This window comes from Larus michahellis, chromosome W (assembly GCF_964199755.1).
Source record: "Larus michahellis chromosome W, bLarMic1.1, whole genome shotgun sequence".
In the NCBI taxonomy this organism is placed as follows: Eukaryota; Metazoa; Chordata; class Aves; order Charadriiformes; family Laridae; genus Larus; species Larus michahellis.
The window spans coordinates 14,737,382-14,764,908 of NC_133929.1; the positions used below are offsets into that span (position 1 = coordinate 14,737,382).

Sequence of the window (27,527 nt, forward strand, 5' to 3'; positions counted from 1 at the left end):
CCGCTCCCCAGGGTCGACTTCTTGCCCCCTCCCCTGGCCAGCTCCCCCGGTATAGCCTGGGCATGGAGTCACATGGTATGGAATACCTGTATCCCTGCCAGATCCTGGGGAAAATTAACCCCATCTCCGCCAGAATCGGGACAGTGGGTAACATCGCTTCCCCAAAACTTTCAAGCATTTAAAAATATTTTAATAAAAAACTTTTTTTTCATCTTTCCTGATGTTTAGACCTATTAAGCTGTTATCTTTTACCCAAGAAAGTGAGACAAGCAATAGAAGGGGGAGTAGAGACAGAGTTACTAGATCACTGGAATACCAGTGCTAATAACTGTATATCGTCCTATAAATCTGTTCCTACTCCTAAAATAAGGCTGGCAACTGCCCTGTTCCCCTCCATGTGCAGTTTTTTAAAGTAGGTGATATACTAATATATTGCTAGGAGGCATGTCTGAACCACATTTTCTTCTTCTCAACCAGAAGAGAAATAAGTCACTCACATCATTGTTTTAGTTTTCAAAAACTATAAAATTGCATTCTGTTAGGGGGAGCTAGAGGTCCCAGAGCTCAGCACCTCAGCAGGCCAAGCAAAATTAAGGGAGTCATTTTGCCTGTTTCTCTAATTGGCTTGTTAGCAGTGTCTGAACTGCCCCTGGTTGACTGTAAGCAATCCCTGCCCATCACGCTGCTGAAGCATTGATATTCTACAACTCTACATGGGAAATTTGTTGTTTCTCCTTATGCACTTTGTCTACAAAGATTTATTTTTCTGTAATAAAACCATAAAAAAAGCCCTCAAGCAGTCTAGTGCCTTCCTGTTGTGGACTGTCTTAGGTTGCCAGACAATTTAGAAACTTTCTCAGTGGGAACTGCGGTGGTGGTTCCTGGCTATTCTAGAAGTCTTCCTTGTTGTTTCTACCATATCGCTTTTTGAGTCAAAAGTATGCATGCAGGCGTGCGCATTCACAAGGGTCCTTCTTTCCATCCTCTTTGTAATGTCCTCCTTCAGCATTAGGTGAGCCTGCCATTCCTGGTCCCCAGGAGCACAGGATCTGCCCATCTTGAACCTGCCTTACGGCCCTGACCATGGGAGAGGTGGGGAAGTGGATCCAGCAGAACCGGTGCACAAGGAAAGGTATATTTCTTCAAGGTGCATAATGGGGGAGAGGCTGGAGGACTTTTGTGAGGTGGATAGTGTTTCTGACACAGTGTTCACCTCCTGTGAGGCCTTATAATATGCTGATTCAAAAATTGGCTACGCAACATCATCCTCAAGAGAATTGCCAAATCCTGTTCTCTGCCACAGGGGACAGGTCTATACCAGCCCTGTGCCTTTCAGGGCAGGAAATCCAAGCAAGGTGATCTCCTGGGAGCCCCTCCCCGATCAGGTTTATAAAAGTTGCAACAAGAATGTCTCAGTATCATACATAAATTAATGTCTTCCGCATTTACTGGCAGCTAGGGCAGACCAGCATGACGTTAGGGAGAGAGAAAGGTGGCTGCTGATCTCTGCTACGTGGAAGCCCTGAGAAGTGACATAAATCCCTTCTCTACCCAGAAGTTGGATAAAACTCATTTGGTTTTTTAGAGAAGTCTCTCTAGAGTGATATGCTTTGATTGCTGTCCATTTCTTTAGTATATTTGCTTGGGAGGCATTGTTTCAACAGTGTTTTAAGTGAATTGCCATGCGTCACTGTTTTAGTTCTGGATCCAGCACTGATCAGGTCTTGGCAGCAAAGCTACCCTGCTTCTAATAGTCTTCTCTTTCCTTGATGGACTGTGCTTTTTTGGGAGACTATTTGGGGATATTATGGACAATAAACAAAAGAAATAGACCTCACACCATATTGGGCACTTGGGTTATTTTGTTTAATGAGATGATGAGTGTAACCAGGTGACTGGAGTGAAAACAGCTGCTCCCCGGAGCCTTCTCTTCTCCAGGCTGAACCCCAGCTCTCTCAGCCTGTCCTCATAGCAGAGGTGCTCCAGCCCTCTGATTATCCTCGTGGCCCTCTGCTGGACCCGTTCCAACAGGTCCATGTCCTTCTTGTGCTGAGGACTCCAGAGCTGGATGCAGCACTCCAGGTGGGGTCTCACTAGAGCAGAGCAGAGGGGCAGAATCACCTCCCCCGACCTGCTGGCCACGCTTCTTTTGATGCAGCCCAGGATACAGTTGGCTTTCTGGGCTGCAAGTGCGCATTGCCTGCTCATGTTGAGCTTCTCGTCCACCAGCACCTCCAAGTCCTCCTCAGGGCTGCTCTCTAGCCATTCTCCACCCAACCTGTATTTGTGCTTGGGATTGCCATGACCCAGGTACAGGACCTTGCACTTGACCTGGTTGAACTTAATGAGGTTCGCACAGGCCCACCTCTCAAGACTGTCAAGGTCCCTCTGGATGGCATCCCTTCCCTCCAGTGTGTCGACCATGCCACACAGCTTGGTGTTGTCGGCAAACTTGCTGAGGGTGCACTCAATCCCACTGTCCACGTCACCAACAAAGATGTTAAACAGCACTGGTCCCAGTACTGACCCCTGAGAAACGCCACTCGTCACCGGTTTCCACGTGGACATTGAGCCATTGACTGCAACCCTTTGACTGCGGCCATCTAGCCAGTTCCTTATCCACCGAGTGGTCCATCCATCAAATCCATGCTTTTCCAATTTAGAGACCAGGATGTCGTGCGGGACAGTGTCAAACACTTTGCATAAGTCCAGGTAGATGGAGCCCTACACTGGAGCTCTGCCACTATTATCCTGGCTCTCGTTGCCTTCAAGCGAGTTTGTCAAATTGGGCTATGGACACTGCTTGCTTCAGGAGATGGATGTCAAATACAGGGTTTTCCTCAGGAAGTGGAATTTCATTTTAGAGACAGTTGACATCAGGGCTTTAGCACCTGCACTGTCATGTGTCCGAACAGGGTGCTTGTTGACTTGATAACAGTAACAGCACTAGTCATCAGGAGGAGAGACAAGTGACAAGTCCTCAAGCATTCATTCAGGAACACCCACATGTTGACACACTGATAAAATCCTGTGTTGGAGTGGGAACCAAGAGGATGCACCCTGAGCAAGTACATGGGGTGGAAGAGGACAAGCTGCCCAATAATCTGTGAATGGGTGAGGTGGTTTCTGGTAGGAAGGGCAGCAGCAGGGAAAAAAGTTTTGAGGAGGTGGCTGTAGCTAGCCAGGATTTTTAATAGCCAGTTTCACAGGACTGGGCTAACAGCTGCAGCACAGGCTTAATCAGCGTTGCATTTCTCATACCTGCACAGCTCTGAGATGGTGTTTCATCACCTGTAAGTGTGATTCTGTGTTTGAAAAAGCCTAATTTTTGCTCCTGTGAAGCCTGACTTGGTTAAGTGTCCAGGCCTGCTGGGTATACCCATCTTTTCTCCCCCTCTGTGTTTTAGAAGAGGTTGGGTTGATGTGTGGAGGAAAAATAAGTATCTCTTGAGCTTTCCTGACACTTATTGCAGATACCCCGATGCCCCTGGGCTCCATGGTGATTAATAGTGTTTCAAAGCTATGTTGGCTTGGAGGTTCCTCTATGTACACTCTGCCTAATGCAGCAACTCTCGCTGACCTGGAAGATGACACAGACGAGGAAGGTAAGGTCCTGTTAACAGGCTACAAAATGTGCTCTGTCTCATCCCTTTTGCTCTGTTAGGGTAATGTTAGGATATAGCACGTGGATATAGCAACAGAAAAGGTCACTCCAAGTAGATGGGGTTTTCTTTGTCTCCTGGGCTGGATCTACTGTATGTCCTATTAGTCCCCTACAGCCTTGAGAGGTAGACCTGTATGCTGTGAATCCATGGGGATTGTTAATGCTGCCAGTCCCTAGTATTATTTGCATACTCTTTTAACAGCCTGGCAGCCCTCCTGTTCTGCCTTTTCCTTATTTAAATTTTTAACTGAGGCTTCCTCCAGTGGTTCAGCTTCTAAAGTCTTTGTGTGCTGATGGTGTTACATGAACAAAAGATAACAGTTTTTGTCTTGGTAGTGAAAAGACAGCTGGATATGCTCTTTGGAATTGGAAAAATAACTCTGGTAAATACATGTAAGTGTGAGGTGTCACTGGAAAACGTGGGGCAAAAAAGGGATGGTGGGTAGAACAGAAGTAATGGGCTTCAGCTGCAGCAAGGAAGATTCAGGATTCACATGAGGAAAACTTCTAAGTGATAACAATGGATTTGGGTTGACTACCTGGAGATTGTGGCATCTCCAACACTGGAAGATTTTAAGAAAAGATTAGACAAACACCTCTCAGGAGTGACATCTGTAAAGCTGATCCTGCTTTATGCCAGGGAAGGATTAGAGGGCAGCTTGATGTCTTTTTTCAGCCATCTGATTTTGACTCTGTGGTTTGTTTTCCTACTGGAGATTAAATTGTTTTCTCTCTTTTTTTTTTTTAACACAGGGAACTTAACCCTTTCCAAGAAGTATAAATATAATAGTTTGGTTTAGTTCTTCCTCAGCTGTTTTATATCAAATATATTGACTTTTTGCAGCTGAGTCACAGTCAGTTTTCCAAATGTGTTTCATGAAGATTTTTTTCTGTTTTCAGGTAATGGAGACAACCCAGAGAAGCCACACTTTGATTCTCATAGTCTTATCTTTGAATTAGACCCATGCAATGGGACTGGGAAAGTTTGTCTTGTTTATAAGCGTGCTAAACCAGGTAAGACTGAAAAGAGCAAAGTTCGCCATCTCTTGTTGTGAATTGTATCTGGAGGCCACATACGTAGAATCATCTTACATTTCTGATCTTCTTTGCAATTTGTGGATGAACATTTGCTGGGACATCCTATCTCCACTGAAGTCAGGGGCTAAACCTTACAGAGACTTAACTGGAGGTAACATTTTCCCTCCTTTTAATGTTTGAGTCTGAGTTATAACTTATGATTTCTGCATACATAGCATACTTGCATACTAAAACAGGAAAGCATTCACATATGACCTACAGACAATCATGTTGAAATAATGCAGAGAGCTAGAGCTCAGCCACTAACATATCTCTGGTTACTTGCATGTCTCAGAACAATTCCCTTATATTTTGATGAGAAAGGGTGTAACTCTGCTTAGAAGCAAAGGGTAGATGGTAGAAAAGGTCCTTAGCTGATTGAGACAGACTTAGACTGGTTCTTCCACCTTGTGCATGGATGCAGAGCCTCCAGGTGCTAACTAGGTCAAAATTTGGCAGGAAGGGTTGAACAGGAGAGCGAAAGATGTGAGCTGAGCTGTTCCTTCTGACAGACACACAGAAAGCTGTTATCAGTCAGGGATTAAACACCTGAGTCACTTGAAAAGTAGTTGTCATCTGACACAGGGCACAAGTTGCTAGGTGTATGTGTATACATGTATGTTCGCTGTGTGGGGGTGTGCAATTGTGATATACCTGTTCTTAAGAAAACTCTTTGGTTGTTATCTTGTGTCTTTAATTGGGTGTGATTACAACTCCCAAGGCAGAAACTTCTTACTTGTCCTCTTGTCTTTCAGTGTTTCAGCACATACAGTGGATAACCTGGGCAAGGGGAGGGAGCATTGTTTACAGGTGTTGATGTCAGCACAGGGAGCAGTGTGTTTAATTGGCAACGTTCAGCATCTCAATTTCCCAAGTAAAATCACTTCTTTTTATGCTGGTAATCTGATGGTGATTTCTTCAAAGGATGTTGCCACCAGAGAAATATTTGATCATTGTGGAAAGATTTTGCAAAACATGTTTTTGTTGGCAGCACACTCCCTGACTTTCAGACTCTGGACTCTATTCGGTAATCCAGGTGACTGACAATTCAGTTAGTTGCTTTTTACTTTGTGAGGCAGATAAATGTTTGCCATAATTATATTTTGAACTTACTTACACTACAAAGTTGCTGACGTCCAAGCATGTTCCATCAGTCCCAGGTTGGGAAGGAATAGCATGGCATCCATTTCACAGTGGGGAAAGTGAGTATAATGGCTATTGCACAAGTATTTTTAGTAAGGCTGGGAGCAGAACCAAGTCCTTTTCAGTCCCCATGCTCTAACCATTAAACCACATTGCCTCTGGATAATCATCTATGTTAGTTAGGGATGATGTGTTTTAGAAGCTGCAGCCTTTCTGATATGTTGTGTCTCCCACCTGACAATGGCCAGGGGTTGATCTTATCACTGCAAAGCAACAGTGTAATTTGTGTTTGGTTTGTTCTAGTTGTCTCCCCAGACACAGAGATATGGTTCCTGGACAGAGCTCTGTATTGGCATTGTCTCACCAAAACCTTCACAGCCTACTACCGCCTGCTCATTACCCATCTGGGTCTCCCACAGTGGCAGTATGCCTTCACCAGCTATGGGGTAAGCCCCCAGGCCAAGGTAAGACAGCAGGATCCAGCTTGTCAGTATTTTGCATAAATATAGACAGGAAAAACATCTTCCCACCTTTTGACAAGCAGTCTGTAGGCTCAGGTAGGTCTCCCTAGTGAGCCATGGGGCAGCCATGAGCCTTTCCCCTATAGCGTGTTAACAGTCATTTATTTATGTTAGTGAATTCACTAACATTGTGTTAATGCTGCTTTTCTCACCTGAGTTGGGCTTTACATTTGACCTCTGAAAGCAGCTGGTGAAACCCCAATTATTTCTTTGCTTTCTTGACTCTGAAGCCAACCTCCACTTCCATGACTGCTGGCAAGTGAGGAGATGTAAAGCTGTTCATCCCCACAGCTATGTAAGATTTGTCTAGATCAGTTTTCTGGACATAGCACCAAACAAGAGCCTACTGCTTTCAGGGTGGAGAGGGAAGTCCAGGTACACATTAGACAGAAGCCCAGAGGAAGACTATGAACTTGAGCCTTGCCAAGAATATTAATTCCTTTGCATCCTCCTCAGTCACGAAGGGATGCCCCAAAGGGGCAATTTAAATGCCAGCAGTCCTAGAAGTAGTTATAGGAGAACTCCAGGTACAGCCTCGTGGCCATTCCAGCCCCACTGGTTTCAGTGGGTTTTGTATTACTATAATCCCTACAGTTTTATTTCCTGACTTCATCAGTGGAAAACCGATAGGGAAAACACTAAGAGATGAGAAATTGCAGGGTATAACATTGTGGTGGCATCTGGGAACCAAAAAAAAATATCATTGTGGTTACTTCTAGACATAAAATCAGGCTGAAGAGAAACAAACACAAAATCCTTTGTGTAAAGAGTTTAAAAAAAACTGCATCATTGTATATGTGAAAAGAGGGAGGGAGGCTATATTTTGAGAAGTTCAACTAGTTTGGTTCCAATTTATAAGCACTTTTAAATTCCAAGGTTTTTTAATCTTTTTTGCTTCTCTGAATCTAAATAAATGTGATTTAGTTTCATCCCCTCCCTTTGCTTTTCCTCCTGTGGTTTAAATCCGAGGACCATACGGCACGGCCTCACCTCGAGTACTGTGTTCAGTTCTGGGCCCCTCTGTACAAGAGGGACATTGAGGTGCTGGAGCATGTCCAGAGGAGAGCTACCAGGCTGGTGAGGGGTCTGGAGACCAAGTCATATGAGGAGAGGCTGAGGGAGCTGGGCATGTTTAGCTTGGAGAAGAGGAGGCTGAGGGGAGACCTCATTGCCCTCTACAACTCCCTGAAAGGAGGTTGGAGAGAGGTGGGTGTTGGCCTCTCCTCCCAGGTGAATAACAACAGGACCAGAGGAAATGGTCTGAAGTTGCAGCAGGGGAGGTTTAGATTAGATATTAGGGAGAATTACTTTACTGAAAGAGTGGTCAGGCACTGGAACAGCCTGCCCAGGGAGGTGGTTGAGTCACCATCCCTAGAGGTATTTAAGAAGCATCTAGATTTGTCACTTCAGGGCATGCTCTAGTGGCAGAGATTGTAGGGGGGTTTTTTTGGTGGTTTTTTTTTTGGTGGTTTTTTTTTTTGTGTGTGTGTGTATGGTTGGCCTCGATGATCTCAAAGGTCCTTTCCAACCATGAAGATTCTATGATTCTATGATTCTAAGCAGGGGATGCAGGCACTGCAGAAATAGAGTCCTTATTAGCAAGAGAGTGAGAGAGCAAGAGCTCAGACTTGCTGTTCTCACCTGTATTTCAAGGGTTCAAGCAGGCATAGTTTTTCACTGTGCTTTGATCTTCTTCAACAGCAGGGCAGGAGTCTCGGGCATGTCCGATAAGGTGCCCCTGAGTCCATCACAGGCTGGCTTTATCTAAGTGCAGATGTTCTACTTGTTGAGCACATAAGACTGAACAACAATTAGTGTGATAAATATGTTTCCCAGCACCCCAGGTGCGAGTCACTTGAACGTGTTTACAGTCCTCCTCAACAATCTTCCGTTACTTTCTCACAGCCCTCCCCATAATGCCCTTACCAGAGAAACCCACAGCCCCACTGGGGGAGCAGCAATACCTCTTGCCTAGTCCTAATCACAGACTCCAGCAGGGCCCCCACGTAGCAGATGGAGGATTTGAGAATGTCTGTGTGGCTATGTGGAGACCACAACAGAGCATCAGAGCTATGACACATCAACTCATCCATCCTGATGCTGTGTGCTATGCCCGCAGACAAGGGTCAGTCCAAGGTCAAGGAATCCCTCCATACAGGAAGGTCATGGTGAGGAGAAGATCAAGATCTCTACGTATTCCTCCCATGCCCAAGTTATCCACCAAAAGCAGCACAGCAACTCGCGCAGCTTCACAGGATTCAAAGGCAAAGCTGCCAATGCGCAGGCTTTCCTCACAAGACCCCTCCTTGAGTCGGGAGAAAGAGGCCCAGGCAACTCCTTTGTTCTGTACGAGAGGGTCTCTTTTTTGGCAGAAAGTCTAAACTACTACAGGAAGGCTTTCCAATGCTGTAGGGAGACCCAACTTTGTGAACTACTACAGGATCTCAAGAGGATTTCATGAAACATCCTGCAAGGTCCAGACAGCTTCTCTTCCAGCTCTGCCAACAATGAGTGTCCCAACATCCCATCTGCATGTAAGGGCAGGACCACACTGCCTCCTTGCCTTTAGGATTACTGCCAGCAGAAGCTACAGAACAACATGCTTGCCCTCCCAACTTTCTCTCAGAAAGCAGCTCGCAGCATCAGGACCACAACTGAAATGTCTTCCAGATTTCACAAAGCCAAAACGATCCACAACGTCCCCCAAAGCGAGAAGCTGACAACAGGGTTACCAGGGACATGGCACAAGCCAGAAGAGTGCCAGTGACCCCACATGGCTGCAGGTCCCCCAGCCTCAGCTGCTGCTCAAGTGTGACTTACAGCTTCAGTAGGTGCCTGACAATCTGCTCAGAAATGAGGTGTTTCTGGCAGATGGTGCTGGCCTCCCACATCACCACCTCGCAGAAGCTGCCACCCTGGAACCACCACAGCTCTGATTTCTACCCCCAGAAGGTCCAGAAGTCCAGGGCCTGCGAGGGGGTATTGGCCAAGCCAGGCCAGGCCAGAGACACAGGTCACTGCTGGGGCCAGCCAAACTGCTCTCACAACCATCAGCCAGACCCACAGCCATCTGCAACCACAGCACAGCACCAGCTCTGCTCCATCCCACTCGGCACAAGCAGGGCTCCCCTCACCTCGGGGCAATCAGCCTGCGGTCCATTCTCCAGCATGCTGGCAGGAAACTCAGGGACAAACAGGAGCCCAAACATCAGGGGCCCAACATCCTTGTGTTTTGGGAGCTCAGCATCAATTGCCCACTGCGGAAAAATGAGGAACATGAAGCACAAGGATAGATGAGGTTGCTGGAGCAGTGGCTGCTGGGATATCAGGCTGCTAGATGAACCTCCTGCTATGTGCTCTTGTGTGCCCAGAGGAGCATGGACAGGGAAAGCCTCATTTAATAGGTCTCCTCGATGAGAAAACCAGTTGTCTTCACCCTGTCACATTACTGGGCCAGGAATTCTGCTCAGACCAAGCCTCTCAGCTGCACCCCACACCCCAGTGCAGGGCCTCAGGTCCTGTATTCCCCACAAAGGAGACAGGCCTGTCTCCTCCACCAGTGAGCAAAGATCTCCTCCTCGTGCCCAGCAGGGCCACGAGGGACACATGAGACCCCACATGCTGCGAAGGATGCAGTGTCATTGCTGAGCTGTGTAACCTTGGGGATCTGGGGCAAGGAGCAAGCCACAAGCACTGCTCTCCTGGCCAGCCCACAGGCCAGCAGCGAGACGACAAAGGGAAGGGCCACAGCCACATAGTTTCCACCCCAATCCATCAGCTCATTCAGCAGCTGCTTTTTCTTGCAGGCACCCTGCAGCTTGGAGACATGCTTCAGGCTACAGGAGGAGAGAAGCTGGTCACCCACCTCTGCCACCAAATCCTTTCTGAGAGAGAGAGAGATGCTAGACAATGGATAAAGTGGGGAGCAGAGGGTCCTGGCCCAGGACCTTCCAAGAAGAAGCACTGCACTTTGGCATCTCAGGATGCACCACAGGGGATGCTGGTCCTTGGGACAGTCACCATTCCCAAAAGCCAAAGCATTGCTCCCCTCCTCCTGGGAGGCTATCTAGACAGTAAAAGCAAAATGGCCAAATGCAAGAGGCACCAGTGTCTATCTGAGAACTAGCAGGGCCACCTCCCACCAGGCAGGTCCAAATCCAACCCAGTCCAAAGCCAGAAGCAGCCCACTCCTCTCTGAACAGGCTCCCTCAGCATCACCCCACAAGCACAGCAAGACTCACTGGAAGACATGGTCAAAGGCTCTGTCAAGTGGCTTCATGGTCATGAGCAGCACCTGAAAGCTGTCCACTGTCCAGTCATCAAAAATTTCCATGGAACACTTGGCTTCAAACTGGACCTGAGCAAGGAGACAAGACAGAGCAAGAGCATGAATGGGACGGGAGAAGGAAAGCAAATCCCTCCAGCAGTGGTCACCAATCAATGCTCCCCCATTGCTCCCACAGCCACCTGTCGTGGTTTAGCCTCAGACGGCAACAAAGAACCAAGTGCCGCTCGCTCGGGCCTTCCCAATACAGGAAGAATCAGAAGAAAAAGGCAAGACTCTTGGGTTGAGACAAAGGCAGTTTAACAGAACAGCAAAGGGAACAAGCAAACAACAACAATAACACGGATAGAGGCATATACAAACATGATTACGGAACCGCCGCTCCCCCGCCGCTCACCCACCGGACCCTGGATGCCCCAGCCCGCTCCAAGCAGCGACTTCCTGCCCCCTCCCCCGGCAGCTCAGGGTGGGCATGGCTCACATGGCATGCAATACCAGGAAAAATTAACCCTATCCCCGCTGGAACCAGGACATTATCCACCCCTTATTCCATACCATCTATGCCATGCCCAGATCTTACAGGTTCCAATGAATTGCCACCACTCTCCCCTGTCATATATATACACATATATATTCATGCGGATATAATGCCCTTAGTTTATGGGCCATCCCTCCAAAGTGTCCGTTGAGTTCTTGTAATCCATGGCTTTGGGCTCCATCTGTTAGAACAGTCTCTCAGGGCAGGTGAGATGCTGGGTGGTGCTGGTCTGTTGCATGCTGTATTTTTCGGAGCTTGTGACTGGTGCACCCGGTGTGGCTCATGCACACAGTCCGTGGGCTGAAGATGTAGATCTTGAGGAAGTTGCTGGGCGCCAGCTGCTGAGGTCAGTTCTTATCCCATCATCCCTGTGCCTTACTCATAGTACAACTGATAGCAATTATAGCAATGAGGACATACAGTGACAGGGTTACTTAGTAATTAACAACACACAATTTGATTCATTGGCTATTCTCACCCAAAATCAGATCCCCATGAGGTACACATCGGAGTTCCCCATCCTTCCACATCACCCACCAAGTGCACCCAGGTCCTTGGGCAAAAGCAATCCCACGGATGGGTTTGCCTTTGCCTGAGGCAGGACTAACCCAGACTGTCTTCCCTGACATATCCTTCATGTGCACTATGGGGACTTTATCCCCTTCTACAGTACATGGAAGTTTTGATTGACAGGGCCAGCCCGATTGTTAGATCCCCTGGTGTTAACTAGCCAGGTAGCTTTCGCTAGATGTGTATCCCAATGTTTTAAAGTCCCACCACCCATTGCTCTCAGTGTAGTTTTTAACAATCCATTGTATCGTTCTATCTTCCCAGAGGCTGGTGCGTGACAGGGGATGTGATACACCCACTCAATACCATGCTCTTTGGCCCAGGTGTCTATGAGGCTGTTTCGGAAATGAGTCCCGTTGTCCGACTCAATTCTCTCTGGGGTACCATGTCGCCACAGGACTTGCTTTTCAAGGCCCAGGATAGTGTTCCGGGCAGTGGCATGGGGCACAGGGTATGTTTCCAGCCATCCAGTGGTTGCTTCCACCATTGTGAGCACATAGCGCTTGCCTGGACGGGTTTGTGGCAGTGTGATATAATCAATCTGCCAGGCCTCCCCATAGTTATATTTCAGCCATCGTCCTCCATACCAAAGAGGCTTCAAACGCTTGGCTTGCTTGATTGCAGCGCATGTCTCACATTCATGGATGACCTGTGCAATAGTGTCCATGGTCAAGTCCACCCCTCGGTCACGAGCCCATCTATATGTTGCATCTCTTCCTTGATGGCCTGAGGAGTCATGGGCCCATCAAGCTATGAATAGTTCACCCTTATGTTGCCAGTCCAGATCCACCTGAGCCACTTCAATCCTAGCGGCCCGATCCACCTGCTGGTTCTTCTGATGTTCCTCCGTGGCCCGATTCTTCCCTACATGGGCATCTACATGGCGTACTTTCACAACCAGATTCTCTATCCGGGCAGCAATATCTTGCCATAGTTCAGCAGCCCAGATGGGTTTGCCTCTGCGCTGCCAGCTGCCCAGCTTCCACTGCTGTAACCACCCCCACAGAGCATTTCCCACCATCCATGAGTCAGTGTAGAGATAAAGGACTGGCCATTTTTCTCGCTCAGCAATGTCCAAAGCCAGCTGGATGGCTTTCACCTCTGCAAACTGGCTCGATTCACCCTGTCCTTCACTGCCTTCTGCAACTTGTCGTGTAGGACTCCACACAGCAGCCTTCCACTTTCGATGCTTTCCCACAATCCGGCAGGACCCATCAGTGAACAGGGCATATTTCTTCTCATTTCCTGGCAGTTTATAGTATGGTGGGGCCTCTTCTGCATGCATCACCTCCTCCTCTGGGGACATTCCAAAATCCTTGCCTTCTGGCCAGTCCATGATCACTTCCAGAATTCCTGGGCGACTGGGGTTTCCCATTCGAGTTCGCTGCGTGATCAATGCAATCCACTTACTCCATGTAGCATCGGTTGCATGATGTGTGGTGGGGACCCTTTCTTTGAGCATCCAACCCAGCACCGGCAGTCGAGGTGCTAAGAGGAGCTGTGCTTCTGTACCAACTACTTCCGAAGCAGCTCAAACCCCTTCATATGCTGCCAATATCTCTTTTTCTGTTGGAGTGTAGTGGGCTTCGGATCCTCTGTATCCCCGACTCCAAAACCCTAGGGGTCGACCTCGAGTCTCCCCTGGTGCTTTCTGCCAGAGGCTCCAGGTAGGGCTGTTCTCCCCGGCTGCGGTGTACAGCACATTTTTAACATCTTGTCCTGCCCGGACTGGCCCCAGGGCCACTGCATGGACTATTTCCTGTTTGATTTGTTCAAAAGCTTGTCGTTGCTCAGGACCCCATTTAAAATCATTCTTCTTCTGGGTTACTTGATACAGAGGGCTTACAATTATACTGTAATCTGGGATATGCATCCTCCAAAACCCCACAATGCCTAAGAAAGCTTGTGTTTCCTTTTTACTAGTTGGTGGAGACATAGCTGCTATTTTGTTGATCACATCCATTGGGATCTGATGGCGTCCATCTTGCCATTTTATTCCTAAAAACTGGATCTCCTGCGCAGGTCCCTTGACCTTACTTCGCTTTATGGCAAAACCAGCTTTCAGAAGGATTCGGACTATTTTACTCTCCTCCTCAAAAACTTCTTCTGCTGTGTTTCCCCACACAATGATGTCATCAATGTATTATTGCAGATGTTCTGGAGCTTCACCCTGTTCCAGTGCAGTCTGGACCAGTCCATGGCAAATGGTGGGGCTGTGTTTCCACCCCTGGGGCAGTCGATTCCAGGTGTACTGGACGCCCCTCCAGGTGAAAGCAAACTGTGGCCTGCACTCTGCTGCCAAAGGGATTGAGAAGAATGCATTCGCTATATCAATTGTGGCATACCACTTGGCTGCCTTGGACTCCAGTTCGTACTGCAGTTCTAGCATGTCTGGCACAGCAGCGCTCAGCGGTGACATGACTTCATTCAGGCCACAATAGTCTACAGTTAGCCTCCACTCTCCATTAGATTTTTGCACCGTCCGTATGGGACTATTACAGGGTGAGCGAGTCTTGCTAATCACTCCTTGAACCTCTAGTTGACGAATCAGCTTATGGATGGGAATCAGAGAGTCTCGGTTAGTGCGATATTGCCGCCGATGCACCGTTGTGGTAGCAATTGGCACCTGTTGTTCTTCGACCCTCAACAAGCCCACAACAGAAGGGTCCTCCGAGAGACCAGGCAAGGCAGACAACTGTTTAACTTCCTCCGTCTCCAAGGCAGCTATGCCAAAGGCCCACCGGTACCCTTTTGGGTCCTTGAAATACCCTCTCCTGAGGTAATCTATACCAAGGATGCATGGAGCCTCTGGGCCAGTCACAATGGGATGCTTTTGCCACTCATTCCCAGTTAGGCTCACTTCTGCCTCCAGTACAGTCAACTCTTGGGATCCCCCCGTCACCCCAGAAATACAAATGGGTTCTGCCCCTCTATAGCTGGATGGCATTAAGGTACACTGTGCACCCGTGTCCACTAGAGCCTTATACTCCTGTGGGTCTGATGTGCCAGGCCATCGAATCCACACCATCCAATAAACCCGCTTGTCCCTTTCCTCCACCTGGCCGGAGGCAGGGCCCCCCTAATCCTGGTCATAGTATCCATTACTCGCTTCTTGCAGAAATGACTTGGAAGTTCCTTCAAGAGGATCAGAAGCAAGATCAGGCCTTCTGCTTTGTCTGGGGAACTGCCCACTGGAAACACTGGGGCGGCACTTTTCCTGGAGGGATCCCCTTTTGTGGTTGTCCTTCCTTGCAACTCCTGTACCCGTGTCCGCAGGATCCAAGTAGGTTGTCCATCCCACTTCCTCATGTCCTCTCCCTGGTCACGCAGGTAGAACCACAGGGTGCCTCGTGGTGTGTACCCTCTGTACTCTCTCTCTTGAGTGGGGAAATGCCTGCTTCTAATAGCTGAGATGCTGGCCCGTGCAGGTGGGGAGTAGGATATATATTCTCTTCAAGTTGCTGGACCTTCCGGGACAGTTTCTCCACAGCTGAGACAAGGGGGGAAGAGAGACTTTCTTCATATCGCCGGAGCCGGCCAGCCACCTCATCCACCATTGGTCCCGCTTCACCCTTCCATTCCATTACTGCCAGTGAGTTGGCATTTGACGATGGTGCACTCCGTACAAACTTCCGCCACATGGGCCTTGTGCATCGCACCTCATCAGGGTCTGTGGGTAAGTCGGCATTGTCCAAGTCATAATAAATCATCTCCCACACGGATAATTCTCTCAGGTACTGGATACCTCTTTCCATGGTGGTCCACTTGCTTGGCTGACATACAACATCCTCACTGAAGGGGTACCTCTCCCTCACGCCTGACAGGAGTCGTTTCCAGAGGCTGAGGGCTTGGGTCTTCTTCCCAATTGCCTTGTCAATGCCGCCTTCCCTAGACAGGGATCCCAGCTGCCTGGCCTCCCTACCCTCTAATTCCAGGCTACTGGCCCCATTATCCCAGCACCGGAGCAGCCAGGTGACAATGTGATCGCCTGAAATTCGGCTAAAATCTTTTCGCATATCCCGCAGCTCACTCAAGGATAGGGATCGAGTAATTATCTCTGGTTCTGCCTCTTCCTCCTGCTCTCGTGATGACCCTGGTTCATCATCATCTCTTACTAAGCGAACTGATTTCTTTGTGTACTTCTTCTTCTGTATGGGGGCAACTGATACTGGCATGGGTTGGTTCCCTGGTTCAGCGGCAGTGGCTGCCGCAGGGGTCGGAATAACTGCAGTGGCTGCCGCAGGGGTCGGAATAACTGCAGTGGCTGCCGCAGGGGTCGGAGTAGCCACAGTGTCCGCCGCAGGGGTCGGAGTAGCCGCAGTGTCCGCCGGTCTGGTTTCCATCTCTTCCCCCTGAGGGTGCTGCATAATTCTGAGCAGTGCCTGGTAGATACTGGCCAGGGCCCAGCACAGTGCGGTGAGTTGTGCCTCTCTGGAATAGTGTCCTGGTTCCGGTGGGGATAGGGTTAATTTTTCCTGGTATTCCATGCCATGTGAGCCACGCCCACCCTGAGCTGCCGGGGGAGGGGGCAGGAAGTTGCTGCTTAAAAGCGGGCCGGGGCGTCCCGGGTCGCGGGGAGCGGCGGTTCCGTAATCGCGTTTGTATATTCCCCTATCCGTGTTGTTGTTGTTGTTGTTGTTGTTTGCCTGTTCCCTTTGCTGTCCTGTTTAACTGCCTTTGCCTCAACCCAAGAGTCTTGCCTTTTCTTACGATTCTTCCTGTATCAGGAAGGCGTGAGCGAGCGGCACGTGGTTCTTTGTTGCCGTCTGAGGCTAAACCACGACAAATAGCCACAGCATTTTCCCTTCAAATATTCTACCACTTTATCAGGGTCCTGTAATTGTTCAGGGGTGAAGTCCCAGACCATTGGAGGTGAGAAGTTCTCTAGGTACCTGCCCATGTTCTCCCACATGCCATGCCACCCCTGACTATCCAGCCTCGGAGCAGATCTGTGGGTGGTAGTCTTAAATAGCTGTTTAACCTTAAACAGGACCTGGAACACATTCAGCAGACTGTCGTGGTTTAGCCTCAGATGGCAACAAAGAACCACGTGCCGCTCGCACGTGCCTTCCTAATACAGGAAGGATCGTAAGAAAAGGCAAGACTCTTGGGTTGGGACAAAGGCAGTTTAACAGAACAGCAAAGGGAACAGGCAAACAACAACAACAACACGGATAGGGGAATATACAAACGCGATTACGGAACCGCCGCTCCCCGCCGCTCGCCGACCGGCCGGACCCGGGACGCCCCAGCCCGCTTTTAAGCAGCAACTTCCTGCCCCCTCCCCCGGCAGCTCAGGGTGGGCGTGGCTCACATGGCATGGAATACCAGGAAAAGTTAACCCTATCCCCACCGGAACCAGGACATTATCCACCCCTTATTCCATACCATCTATGCCATGCCCAGCAGGTTCCAATGAATTGCCACCACTTTCCCCTGTTATATATATATATATATACACACACATATAATGCCCTTAGTTTATGGGTCATCCCTCCAAAGTGTCCGTTGAGTTCTTTTAATCCACGGCTTTGGGCTCCATTTGTTAGAACAGTCTCTCAGGGCAGGTGAGATGCTGGGTGGTGCTGGTCTGTTGCATGCTGTATTTTTCGGAGCTTGTGACTGGTGCACCCGGTGTGGCTCATGCACGCAGTCCGTGGGCTGAAGATGTAGATCTTGAGGAAACTGCTGGGCGCCAGCTGCTGAGGTCAGTTCTTATCCCATCATCCCTGTGCCTTACTTGTAGTACAACTGATATCAATTATAGCAATGAGGACATACAGTGACAGTGTTACTTATCAATTAACAGCACACAATCTGATTCATTGGCTATTCTCGCCCAAAACCAGATCCCCATGAGGTACACATCGGACTTCCCCATCCTGCCGCATCACCCACCAAGTGCACCCAGGTCCTTGGGCGAAAGCAATCCCACGGATGGGTTTGCCTTTGCCTGAGGCAGGACTAACCCAGACTGTCTTCCCTAGCATATTCTTCATGTGCACTACGGGGACTTTATCCCCTTCTACAGTACGTGGAAGTTTTGACTGGGCAGGGCCAGCCCGATTGTTAGATCCCCTGGTGTTAACTAGCCAGGTAGCTTTTGCTAAATGAGTATCCCAGTGTTTTAAAGTCCCACCACCCATTGCTCTCAGTGTAGTTTTTAACAATCCATTGTATCGTTCTATCTTCCCAGAGGCTGGTGCGTGACAGGGGATGTGATACACCCACTCAATACCATGCTCTTTGGCCCAGGTGTCTATGAGGCTGTTTCGGAAATGAGTCCCGTTGTCCGACTCAATTCTCTCTGGGGTACCATGTCGCCACAGGACTTGCTTTTCAAGGCCCAGGATAGTGTTCCGGGCAGTGGCATGGGGCACAGGGTATGTTTCCAGCCATCCAGTGGTTGCTTCCACCATTGTGAGCACATAGCGCTTGCCTTGACGGGTTTGTGGCAGTGTGATATAATCAATCTGCCAGGCCTCCCCATATTTGTATTTCAGCCATCGCCCTCCATACCAAAGAGGCTTCACACGCTTGGCTTGTTTGATCGCAGCGCATGTCTCACATTCATGGATGACCTGTGCAATAGTGTCCATGGTCAAGTCCACCCCTCGGTCACGAGCCCATCTATATGTCGCATCTCTCCCTTGATGGCCTGAGGAGTCATGGGCCCACCGAGCTATGAATAGTTCACCCTTACGTTGCCAGTCCAGATCCACTTGAGCCACTTCAATCCTAGCGGCCCGATCCACCTGCTGGTTGTTCTGATGTTCCTCCGTGGCCCGATTCTTCGGTACATGGGCATCTACATGGCGTACTTTCACAACCAGATTCTCTATCCGGGCAGCAATATCTTTCCACAGTTCAGCAGCCCAGATGGGTTTGCCTCTGCGCTGCCAGTTGCCCTGCTTCCACTGCTGTAACCACCCCCACAGAGCATTTGCCACCATCCATGAGTCAGTGTAGAGATAAAGGACTGGCCATTTTTCTCGCTCAGCAATGTCCAAAGCCAGCTGAATAGCCTTCACCTCTGCAAACTGGCTCGATTCACCCTGTCCCTCACTGGCTTCTGCAACCCGTCGTGTAGGACTCCACACAGCAGCCTTCCACTTTCGATACTTTCCCACAATACGGCAGGACCCATCAGTGAACAGGGCATATTTCTTCTCATTTTCTGGCAGTTTATTATATGGTGGGGCCTCTTCTGCACGCGTCACCTCCTCCTCTGGGGACATTCCGAAATCCTTGCCTTCTGGCCAGTCCATGATCACTTCCAGAATTCCTGGGCGACTGGGGTTTCCCATTCGAGTTCGCTGCGTGATCAATGCAATCCACTTACTCCATGTAGCATCGGTTGCATGATGTGTGGTGGGGACCCTTTCTTTGAGCATCCAACCCAGCACCGGCAGTCGAGGTGCTAAGAGGAGCTGTGCTTCTGTACCAACTACTTCCGAAGCAGCTCGAACCCCTTCATATGCTGCCAATATCTCTTTTTCTGTTGGAGTGTAGCGGGCTTCGGATCCTCTGTATCCCCGACTCCAAAACCCTAGGGGTCGACCTCGAGTCTCCCCTGGTGCTTTCTGCCAGAGGCTCCAGGTAGGGCCATTCTCCCCGGCTGCGGTATAGAGCACATTTTTAACATCTTGTCCTGCCCGGACTGGCCCCAGGGCCACTGCATGGACTATTTCCTGTTTGATTTGTTCAAAAGCTTGTCGTTGCTCAGGACCCCATTTAAAATCATTCTTCTTCCGGGTTACTTGATACAGAGGGCTTACAATTTGACTGTAATCTGGGATATGCATTCTCCAAAAACCCACAATACCTAAGAAAGCCTGTGTTTCCTTTTTACTAGTTGGTGGAGACATAGCTGCTATTTTGTTGATCACATCCATTGGGATCTGACGGCGTCCATCTTGCCATTTTATTCCTAAAAACTGGATCTCCTGCGCAGGTCCCTTGACCTTACTTCGTTTTATGGCAAAACCAGCGTTCAGAAGGATTTGGACTATTTTACTCCCTTTCTCAAAAACTTCTTCTGCTGTGTTTCCCCATACAATGATGTCATCAATGTACTGCAGATGTTCTGGAGCTTCACCCTGTTCCAGTGCAGTCTGGATCAGTCCATGGCAAATGGTGGGGCTGTGTTTCCACCCCTGGGGCAGTCGATTCCAGGTGTATTGGACGCCCCTCCAAGTGGAAGCAAACTGTGGCCTGCACTCTGCTGCCAAAGGGATTCAGAAGAATGCATTCGCTATATCAATCGTGGCATACCACTTGGCTGCCTTGGACTCCAGTTCGTACTGGAGTTCTAGCATGTCCGGCACGGCAGCACTCAGCGGTGGCGTGACTTCATTCAGACCACGATAGTCTACAGTTAGCCTCCACTCTCCATTAGATTTTCGCACCGGCCATATGGGACTGTTAAAGGGTGAGCGAGTCTTGCTGATCACTCCTTGAACCTCTAGTTGACGAATCAGCTCATGGATGGGAATCAGAGAGTCTCGGTTAGTGCGATACAGCCGCCGATGCACCGTTGTGGTAGCAATCGGCACCTGTTGTTCTTTGACCCTCAACAACCCCACAACAGAAGAATCCTCCGAGAGACCAGGCAAGGCAGACAACTGTTTAACTTCCTCTGTCTCCAAAGCAGCTATGCCAAAGGCCCAGCGGTACCCTTTTGGGTCCTTAAAATACCCTCTCCTGAGGTAATCTATACCAAGGATGCATGGAGCCTCTGGGCCAGTCACAATGGGATGCTTTTGCCACTCATTCCCAGTTAGGCTCACTTCCGCCTCCAGTACAGTCAACTCTTGGGATCCCCCTGTCACCCCAGAAATACAAATGGGTTCTGCCCCTCTATAGCTTGATGGTATTAAAGTACACTGCGCACCCATGTCCACTAGAGCCTTATACTCCTGTGGGTCTGATGTGCCAGGCCATCGAATCCACACCGTCCAATAAACCCGGTTGTCCCTTTCCTCCACCTGGCCGGAGGCAGGGCCCCCCTAATACTCGTCATAGTATCCATTACTCACTTCTTGCAGAAATGACTTGGAAGTTCCTTCAAGGGGATCAGAAGCAAGATCAGGCCTTCTGCTTTGTCTGGGGAACGGCCCACTGGAAACACTGGGGCGGCACTTTTCCTGGAGGGATCCCCTTTTGTGGTTGTCCTTCCTTGCAACTCCTGTACCCGTGTCCGCAGGATCGAAGTAGGTCGTCCATCCCACTTCCTCATGTCCTCTCCGTGGTCCCGCAGGTAGAACCACAGGGTGCCTCGTGGTGTGTACCCTCTGTACTCTCTCTCTTGAGTGGGGAAATGCCTGCTTCTAATAGCTGAGATGCTGGCCCGTGCAGGTGGGGAGTAGGACATATTCTCTTCAAGTTGCTGGACCTTCCGCGACAGTTTCTCCACAGCTGAGACAAGGGGGGAAGAGAGACTTTCTTCATATCGCTGGAGCCGGCCAGCTACCTCATCCACCATTGGTCCCTCTTCACCTTTCCATTCCATTACTGCCAGGGAGTTGGCATATGACGATGGTGCGCTCCGTACAAACTTCCGCCACATGGGCCTTGTGCATCGCACCTCATCAGGGTCTGTGGGTAAGTCGGCATTGTCCAAGTCATAATAAATCATCTCCCGCACGGCTAATTCTCTCAGGTACTGGATACCTCTTTCCATGGTAGTCCACTTGCTTGGCTGACATACAACATCCTCACTGAAGGGGTACCTCTCCCTCACGCCTAACAGGAGTCGTTTCCAGAGGCTGAGGGCTTGGGTCTTTTTCCCAATCGCCTTGTCAATGCCGCCTTCCCTAGACAGGGATCCCAGCTGCCTGGCCTCCCTACCCTCTAATTCCAGGCTACTGGCCCCATTATCCCAGCACCGGAGCAGCCAGGTGACAATGTGCTCGCCTGAAAGTCGGCTGAAATCTTTTCGCATATCCCGCAGCTCACTCAAGGATAGGGATCGAGTAATTATCTCTGGTTCTGCCTCTTCCTCCTGCTCTCGTGATGGCCCTGGTTCATCATCATCTCTTACTAAGCGAACTGATTTCTTTGTGTACTTCTTCTTCTGTATGGGGGCAACTGATACCGGCACGGGTTGGTTCTCTGGTTCAGTGGCAGTGTCTGCCGCAGGGGTTGCAGTAGCCGCAGGGGCCGCCGCAGGGGTTGCAGTAGCCGCAGGGGCCGCCGCAGGGGCTGCAGCAGCCGCAGGGGCCGCCGGTCTGGTTTCCATCTCTTCCCCTTGAGGGTGCTGCATAATTCTGAGCAGTGCCTGGTAGATACTGGCCAGGGCCCAGCACAGCGCGGTGAGTTGTGCCTCTCTAGAATAGCCACAACATTTTCCCTTCAAATATTCTACCACTTTATCAGGGTCCTGTAATTGTTCAGGGGTGAAGTCCCAGACCATTGGAGGCGAGTAGTTCTCTAGGTACCTGCCCATGCTCTCCCACATGCCATGCCACCCCTGACTATCCAGCCTCGGAGCAGATCTCCGGGTGGTAGTCTTAAATAGTCGCTTAACCCTAAACAAGACCTGGAACGTATTCAGGAGACATAGCACTAGGAACACACTAATTTGAGTATCCCAAGGATATTCAAGATTCTCAAAAGCTGTCATACCTGACCCGAAGGAGAAAAGGGAGGCAAAAGGGCTGGGGAAACTATTAACAAATTCTGAGAGACGGTGTCCAATGTACGGACAGGACAACAAAACCACATAAACACCCCAAAATAACCATCTCAACAGTGATGTTATCATATCATAAACAGATATCGCACAGGACAGCAGAATGATAATCCTCATCCCTCTTCCAGACATGGTAAACAGCATCGCAGGGAGTACATAAGCCATATAGGAATTTATGTAACACAGCCATGAGAACAAACCAAGCAACATGATGACCAGTGACTACTTACCTAATAAAATAAATGCATACAAGAAAAAAAAAACCAAAACCGTTTTTTCCACGTTCTAGTTGGATTCTGTCGTTATGTCAACCCTTCAAGCCCCACGTTGGGCGCCAAAAAGGACTGTCGTGGTTTAGCCTCAGATGGCAACAAAGAACCACGTGCCGCTCGCACGTGCCTTCCTAATACAGGAAGGATCGTAAGAAAAGGCAAGACTCTTGGGTTGGGACAAAGGCAGTTTAACAGAACAGCAAAGGGAACAGGCAAACAACAACAACAACACGGATAGGGGAATATACAAACGCGATTACGGAACCGCCGCTCCCCGCCACCCGGGACGCCCCAGCCCGCTTTTAAGCAGCAACTTCCTGCCCCCTCCCCGGCAGCTCAGGGTGGGCGTGGCTCACATGGCATGGAATACCAGGAAAAGTTAACCCTATCCCCACCGGAACCAGGACACAGACATAACAATAGGACCAGGCTGGTTTGAGTATCCCAAGGATATTCAAAATTCTCAAAAGCTGTCCTACCTGACCCGAAGGAGAAAAGGGAGGCAAAAGAGCTGGGGAAAGTGTCCCCCCCGTTTCCCCCACAGACTGGGTGTAATTATTAATAAATTCTGGGAGACGGTGCCCAAGGTATGGACAGGACAGCAACACCACATAAACACCCCAAAATACCTGTCTGAACAGTGATGTTATCATATCATAAACAGATATCGCACAGGACAGCAGAATGATAATCCTCATCCCTCTTCCAGACATGGTAAACAGCATCGCAGGGAGTACATAAGCCATATAGGAATTCACATAACACAGCCATGAGAACAAACCAAGCAACATGATGACCAGCGACTATTTACCTAATACAATAAATGTATACAAAGAAATTCGTTTTTCCACGTTCTAGTTGGATTCTGTCGTTATCTCAACCCTTCGAGCCCCACATTGGGCGCCAAAAAGGACTGTCGTGGTTTAGCCTCAGACGGCAACAAAGAGCCACATGCCGCTCGCTCGGGCCTTCCCAATACAGGAAGAATCAGAAGAAAAGGCAAGACTCTTGGGTTGAGACAAAGGCAGTTTAACAGAACAGCAAAGGGAACAAGCAAACAACAACAATAACGTGAATAGAGGAATATACAAACACGATTACGTAACCGCTGCTCCCCCGCCGCTCACCCACCGGACCCTGGACGCCCCAGCCCGCTCCAAGCGGCAACTTCCTGCCCCCTCCCCCGGCAGCTCAGGGTGGGCATGGCTCACATGGCATAGAATACCAGGAAAAATTAACCCTATCCGTGCCGGAACCAGGACACCACCCCAGCTCCATGGTCACCAGCAGACCCTGATCCCAGACAGCCGCTGTCCTCAGGTAACCAATAGCTGTTGCTGCTGGCCAGACAGTCTCTCCTTGATATCCCTGCCATCAAGGTGGTTTTTTCCTGCTCCAAACCAGTTATTTCTGCTAAACAGCTGCTTAGCTTCACCCAAAGGTGCCCACAAAGGAAAACAACTTTCCTCCATTATTCAAGCAAGACAGGTAAGGCAGCACTACATCCAAGTCTTAAAACTCACTTCTAAGCTTCAGAGCTGAAGATTGATGTTAAAAGCTTAAAAAGCAACACTGAACCCCCTCCCCATGTCCAAAGTCCTCCTCCAAGACATCTAACCACCCTCTGCCTGCCTCAGCTCGCTCCTAAGACAGCATCTCAGGATGCCATCACAACCTGCCCAGTACCTGGTGGTATTTGCTGGCAGTCATATCAGCGCAGAGGTTCATCAGCCCAGAGGGATCCACAAAGACCACTTCAAACACCTGGTGGAAATAGTTCAGGACAGGCTGGAAAAGCAAACACGGTCCTTAGTGCAACAGCACAGCACAGACACCAGGGCACATCACCTTCCCATGTCCCTATAACAGGCACATCCCTGCCCAGGGAGCACTGACAGCACAGCCAGATGCAGGCACAAGCCCCCCCCAGAGGGTTGCTTACCAGGGAGACATCCACATCCTTCACTAGGCTAATCCCTGTCACACTCAGGTCAGTGGTGGCTGTGAGCAGACAGGAAGCAACAAGTCACACCGCTGTCCACATCTACCCCACCGGTGAGGGTGGTACATGGTCTCGCAACATTAACAGTGCTACAATGCAATGCTGGCCTCCACCCTGTGATGGGACCTACCCACCCCTCTGCAAGCTGCTCCATCCAGCCCTGCTCTGCTGCCTCATCCCCTTCTGTCCATCCCACCCACAGGGTCTCAGCATCAGAGAGATAAAAGCCACAATTCCCCCTTCCCCTACTGTGTTCAGGCTTTGTGCAGAGACTCTGCTGACACCAGCCTTTCCCTGCCCAGAGAGGCCCCTGGAAACTCACCCAGGAACTGTAGGGTACTCCTCGGCACCTGGTACCCACTCATCATCTTGATGATCTTACATCAGCAGGTAGGCAACTAGCATGGAGACCAAGAAGCTGCTGAAGCACCCCAAGCCCTGTGAAAACAGAGAGCTGAGTCAACAAGAGCTCCATGAGGCACCACGAGCCCCAGAGCCCACCCCACATGACTGCTTCTGGCCTCCGTCATCTCCAGCAGGGCAGCCCCTAAGCCTCAACCCCACCAGGAAGACATTGAGGCAAAGCCCTGTACAATGAGCAGAGATATGCAGGAAGGCAACACCTCAAAGTTCTTTGGGAAATGGGATGAATTCCCCCCAAAAAAACAACCCCAAAACCCACTACATCATTCCAGGGATCTCAAAGAAGCACGACTGTCCGGTTCACACAGACTCATTACAACCCACAGGGTAGGATGGAGCTCCTTGAAACCTAACACAGCTCAAATCAGTCACAAGCCCACCGCCCTACCCACCAGGACCAGGAAGGGAGAACAGGCCAAAGGCAGGTTAACCAGGCAAGCAGTCTTCCCTGTCCCCTGTCACAGGACATACCTTGCTGAGCTGCCGCTGGTTCAGCCAAACTTTGAGAAGGGCCAGGCCATACTTAATGCCCAGGAAGTCAGTGGCTGCACTAGACAAGAAGTGCAAGTGGGAGAGCAGCACCGTGTCGCAGAGGATGGAGCTGTTGTAGTGCGGGGTTGGGGGCTCAGTGGCTCCTGTGTGGGGAGACAACAGCACATTGGACCCAACTACAAACCTCCTGTTCACAGAAAAGGGCTGCAGCAAACCCACCTCCCAGCACTGGGTGCAGTCTCTGGCTGAACCGAGCAGCCTCATGTTCCCCCAGCCCCAGGCCCTACCTTCTTTGGGGGTGCTCTGCTCCATGAGCCAGGCTGTCTAGACATTGTTCTTGCTGGGATAAAGCAGCTAGGTTTGAAGAGACCTGGGGCAGGACATGCATGGAGTTGGATGGTGACAATCTTCTCATCCTTGCCTGTAAGCACCAGGGGACAGATGTGCAGGAGGAAGAGATGTCAGAGACCCAGAGACTAACTTGAGAAAACAGGAAGCATCCCCAGCTTGGGGAAAGGAAGAAGTTCCTTCCCAACAAAGCTCAGCAGCAGTGGACATCATTTCAGAGCAGAGTGACCACATCCCAGAGCCAACAATAACCCAGAGGTCTCACTGCTCATGTCCAAGCCCCGTCTTCATCCCCGCTGGCCAGTCTGGTACCCCAGCACCCTCCTGTCCACCCTGGCCTTGCAATGCCACTGCCTGTCACAGATCCAAACCCACTATCGCCTTGGGTCTGCAGAAACAAGCAGCATCCAGCAGCCCATGCATCCCACGTCATCTCAGAGAAGAGCCAGACTGTGCACAGCTGCCTGGGGAAGGCAAGAGGATGGCAGGGAGCAGGGGCGGGGAGAATGGGAAGGACAGTGCTAGACTTAGCCATGTTTTTGTAGGGTCTGCTTTACTCCCCAAAGTACCCACAGGGTGGGCCAGCCAGCAAGGCCAAGGCTGGTGAGCCCAGTCAAGCTGCAGAGGCAGGTCGGGAGGGGAAGAGACTTTGAGGACTAGGGTGTGCATGGACGGAGAGGACAACTGGGAGCATCGAAGCTCCAAAATTTATCACCAATTGCAACAATAGCCCCAAACTGACCCCTCTCCTAAGGGCCTGTTACATGGTATGAGACCACCACCATTCGCCAGTACCCACTCATGCACCCCACCAGAGCAAGGCTCAAGTCCTACCTTGTGGCCTCAGGAGCATGATGGGCTTGAGATTCGCACAAGAGGGTGACACAGCCAGCCCAGCTGAAGTGCCTCTACGTGAATGCACGCAGCTTGGGCAATAAACAGGATGAGTTAAGGGCCACTACGCTGCTGGAAAGCCATGACATAGTGGCTATTACTGAAACTTGGTGGGATGATTCCCATGACTGGAATGTAGGGATAGACAGATACAAGCTCTTTAGGAAGGACAGGCAGGGTAGGAGGGGAGGAGGTGTTGCCCTCTGCATCAGTGACTGGCTAGAATCGATGGAGTTCCACATGGGGAAGGATGAGGAGCTGGTTGAGAGCGTATGGGTTAAGATTAAAGGGAAGATAGGGGAAGGTGATGTTACAGAAGGGGTCTGCTACAGGCCACCTGACCAGCAGAGCCAAGCAGATGAGGCCCTCTATAGGCAGATAGAAGTGGCTTCGCGTTCACAGGCCCTGGTCCTCATGGGGGATTTCAACCACCCTGACATCTGCTGGAGGGACAACACAGCAAGGCACCAGCAATCCAGGATGTTCCTGGAATGCATAGATGACAACTTTCTCCTCCAAATGGCAGAGGAACCAACAAGAAAAGGTGCTATGCTGGACCTCGTTCTCACCAACAGGGAAGGGCTGGTGACCAATGTGAGGCTCAG

General features: G+C 50.0%; 1 protein-coding gene and 1 pseudogene across 1 annotated transcript; one reads left to right on the plus strand and one right to left on the minus strand.

Annotated features, from left to right (window-relative positions):
• Window positions 1–938: 938 nt before the first annotated feature.
• On the plus strand, window positions 939–7,094 carry LOC141735486 (tubulin polyglutamylase complex subunit 2-like). Its single transcript, XM_074568352.1, has 4 exons — window positions 939–1,132; window positions 3,474–3,605; window positions 4,565–4,678; window positions 6,188–7,094. The coding sequence occupies exons 1-4, from the start codon at window positions 1,084–1,086 to the stop codon at window positions 6,385–6,387; spliced, it is 495 nt and encodes a 164-aa protein (XP_074424453.1). The 5' UTR covers window positions 939–1,083; the 3' UTR covers window positions 6,388–7,094.
• A 2,406-nt stretch (window positions 7,095–9,500) lies between these two features.
• LOC141735665 (nucleolar protein 6-like) lies at window positions 9,501–26,881 on the minus strand (annotated as a pseudogene).
• Between the last annotated feature and the right edge of the window lie 646 nt (window positions 26,882–27,527).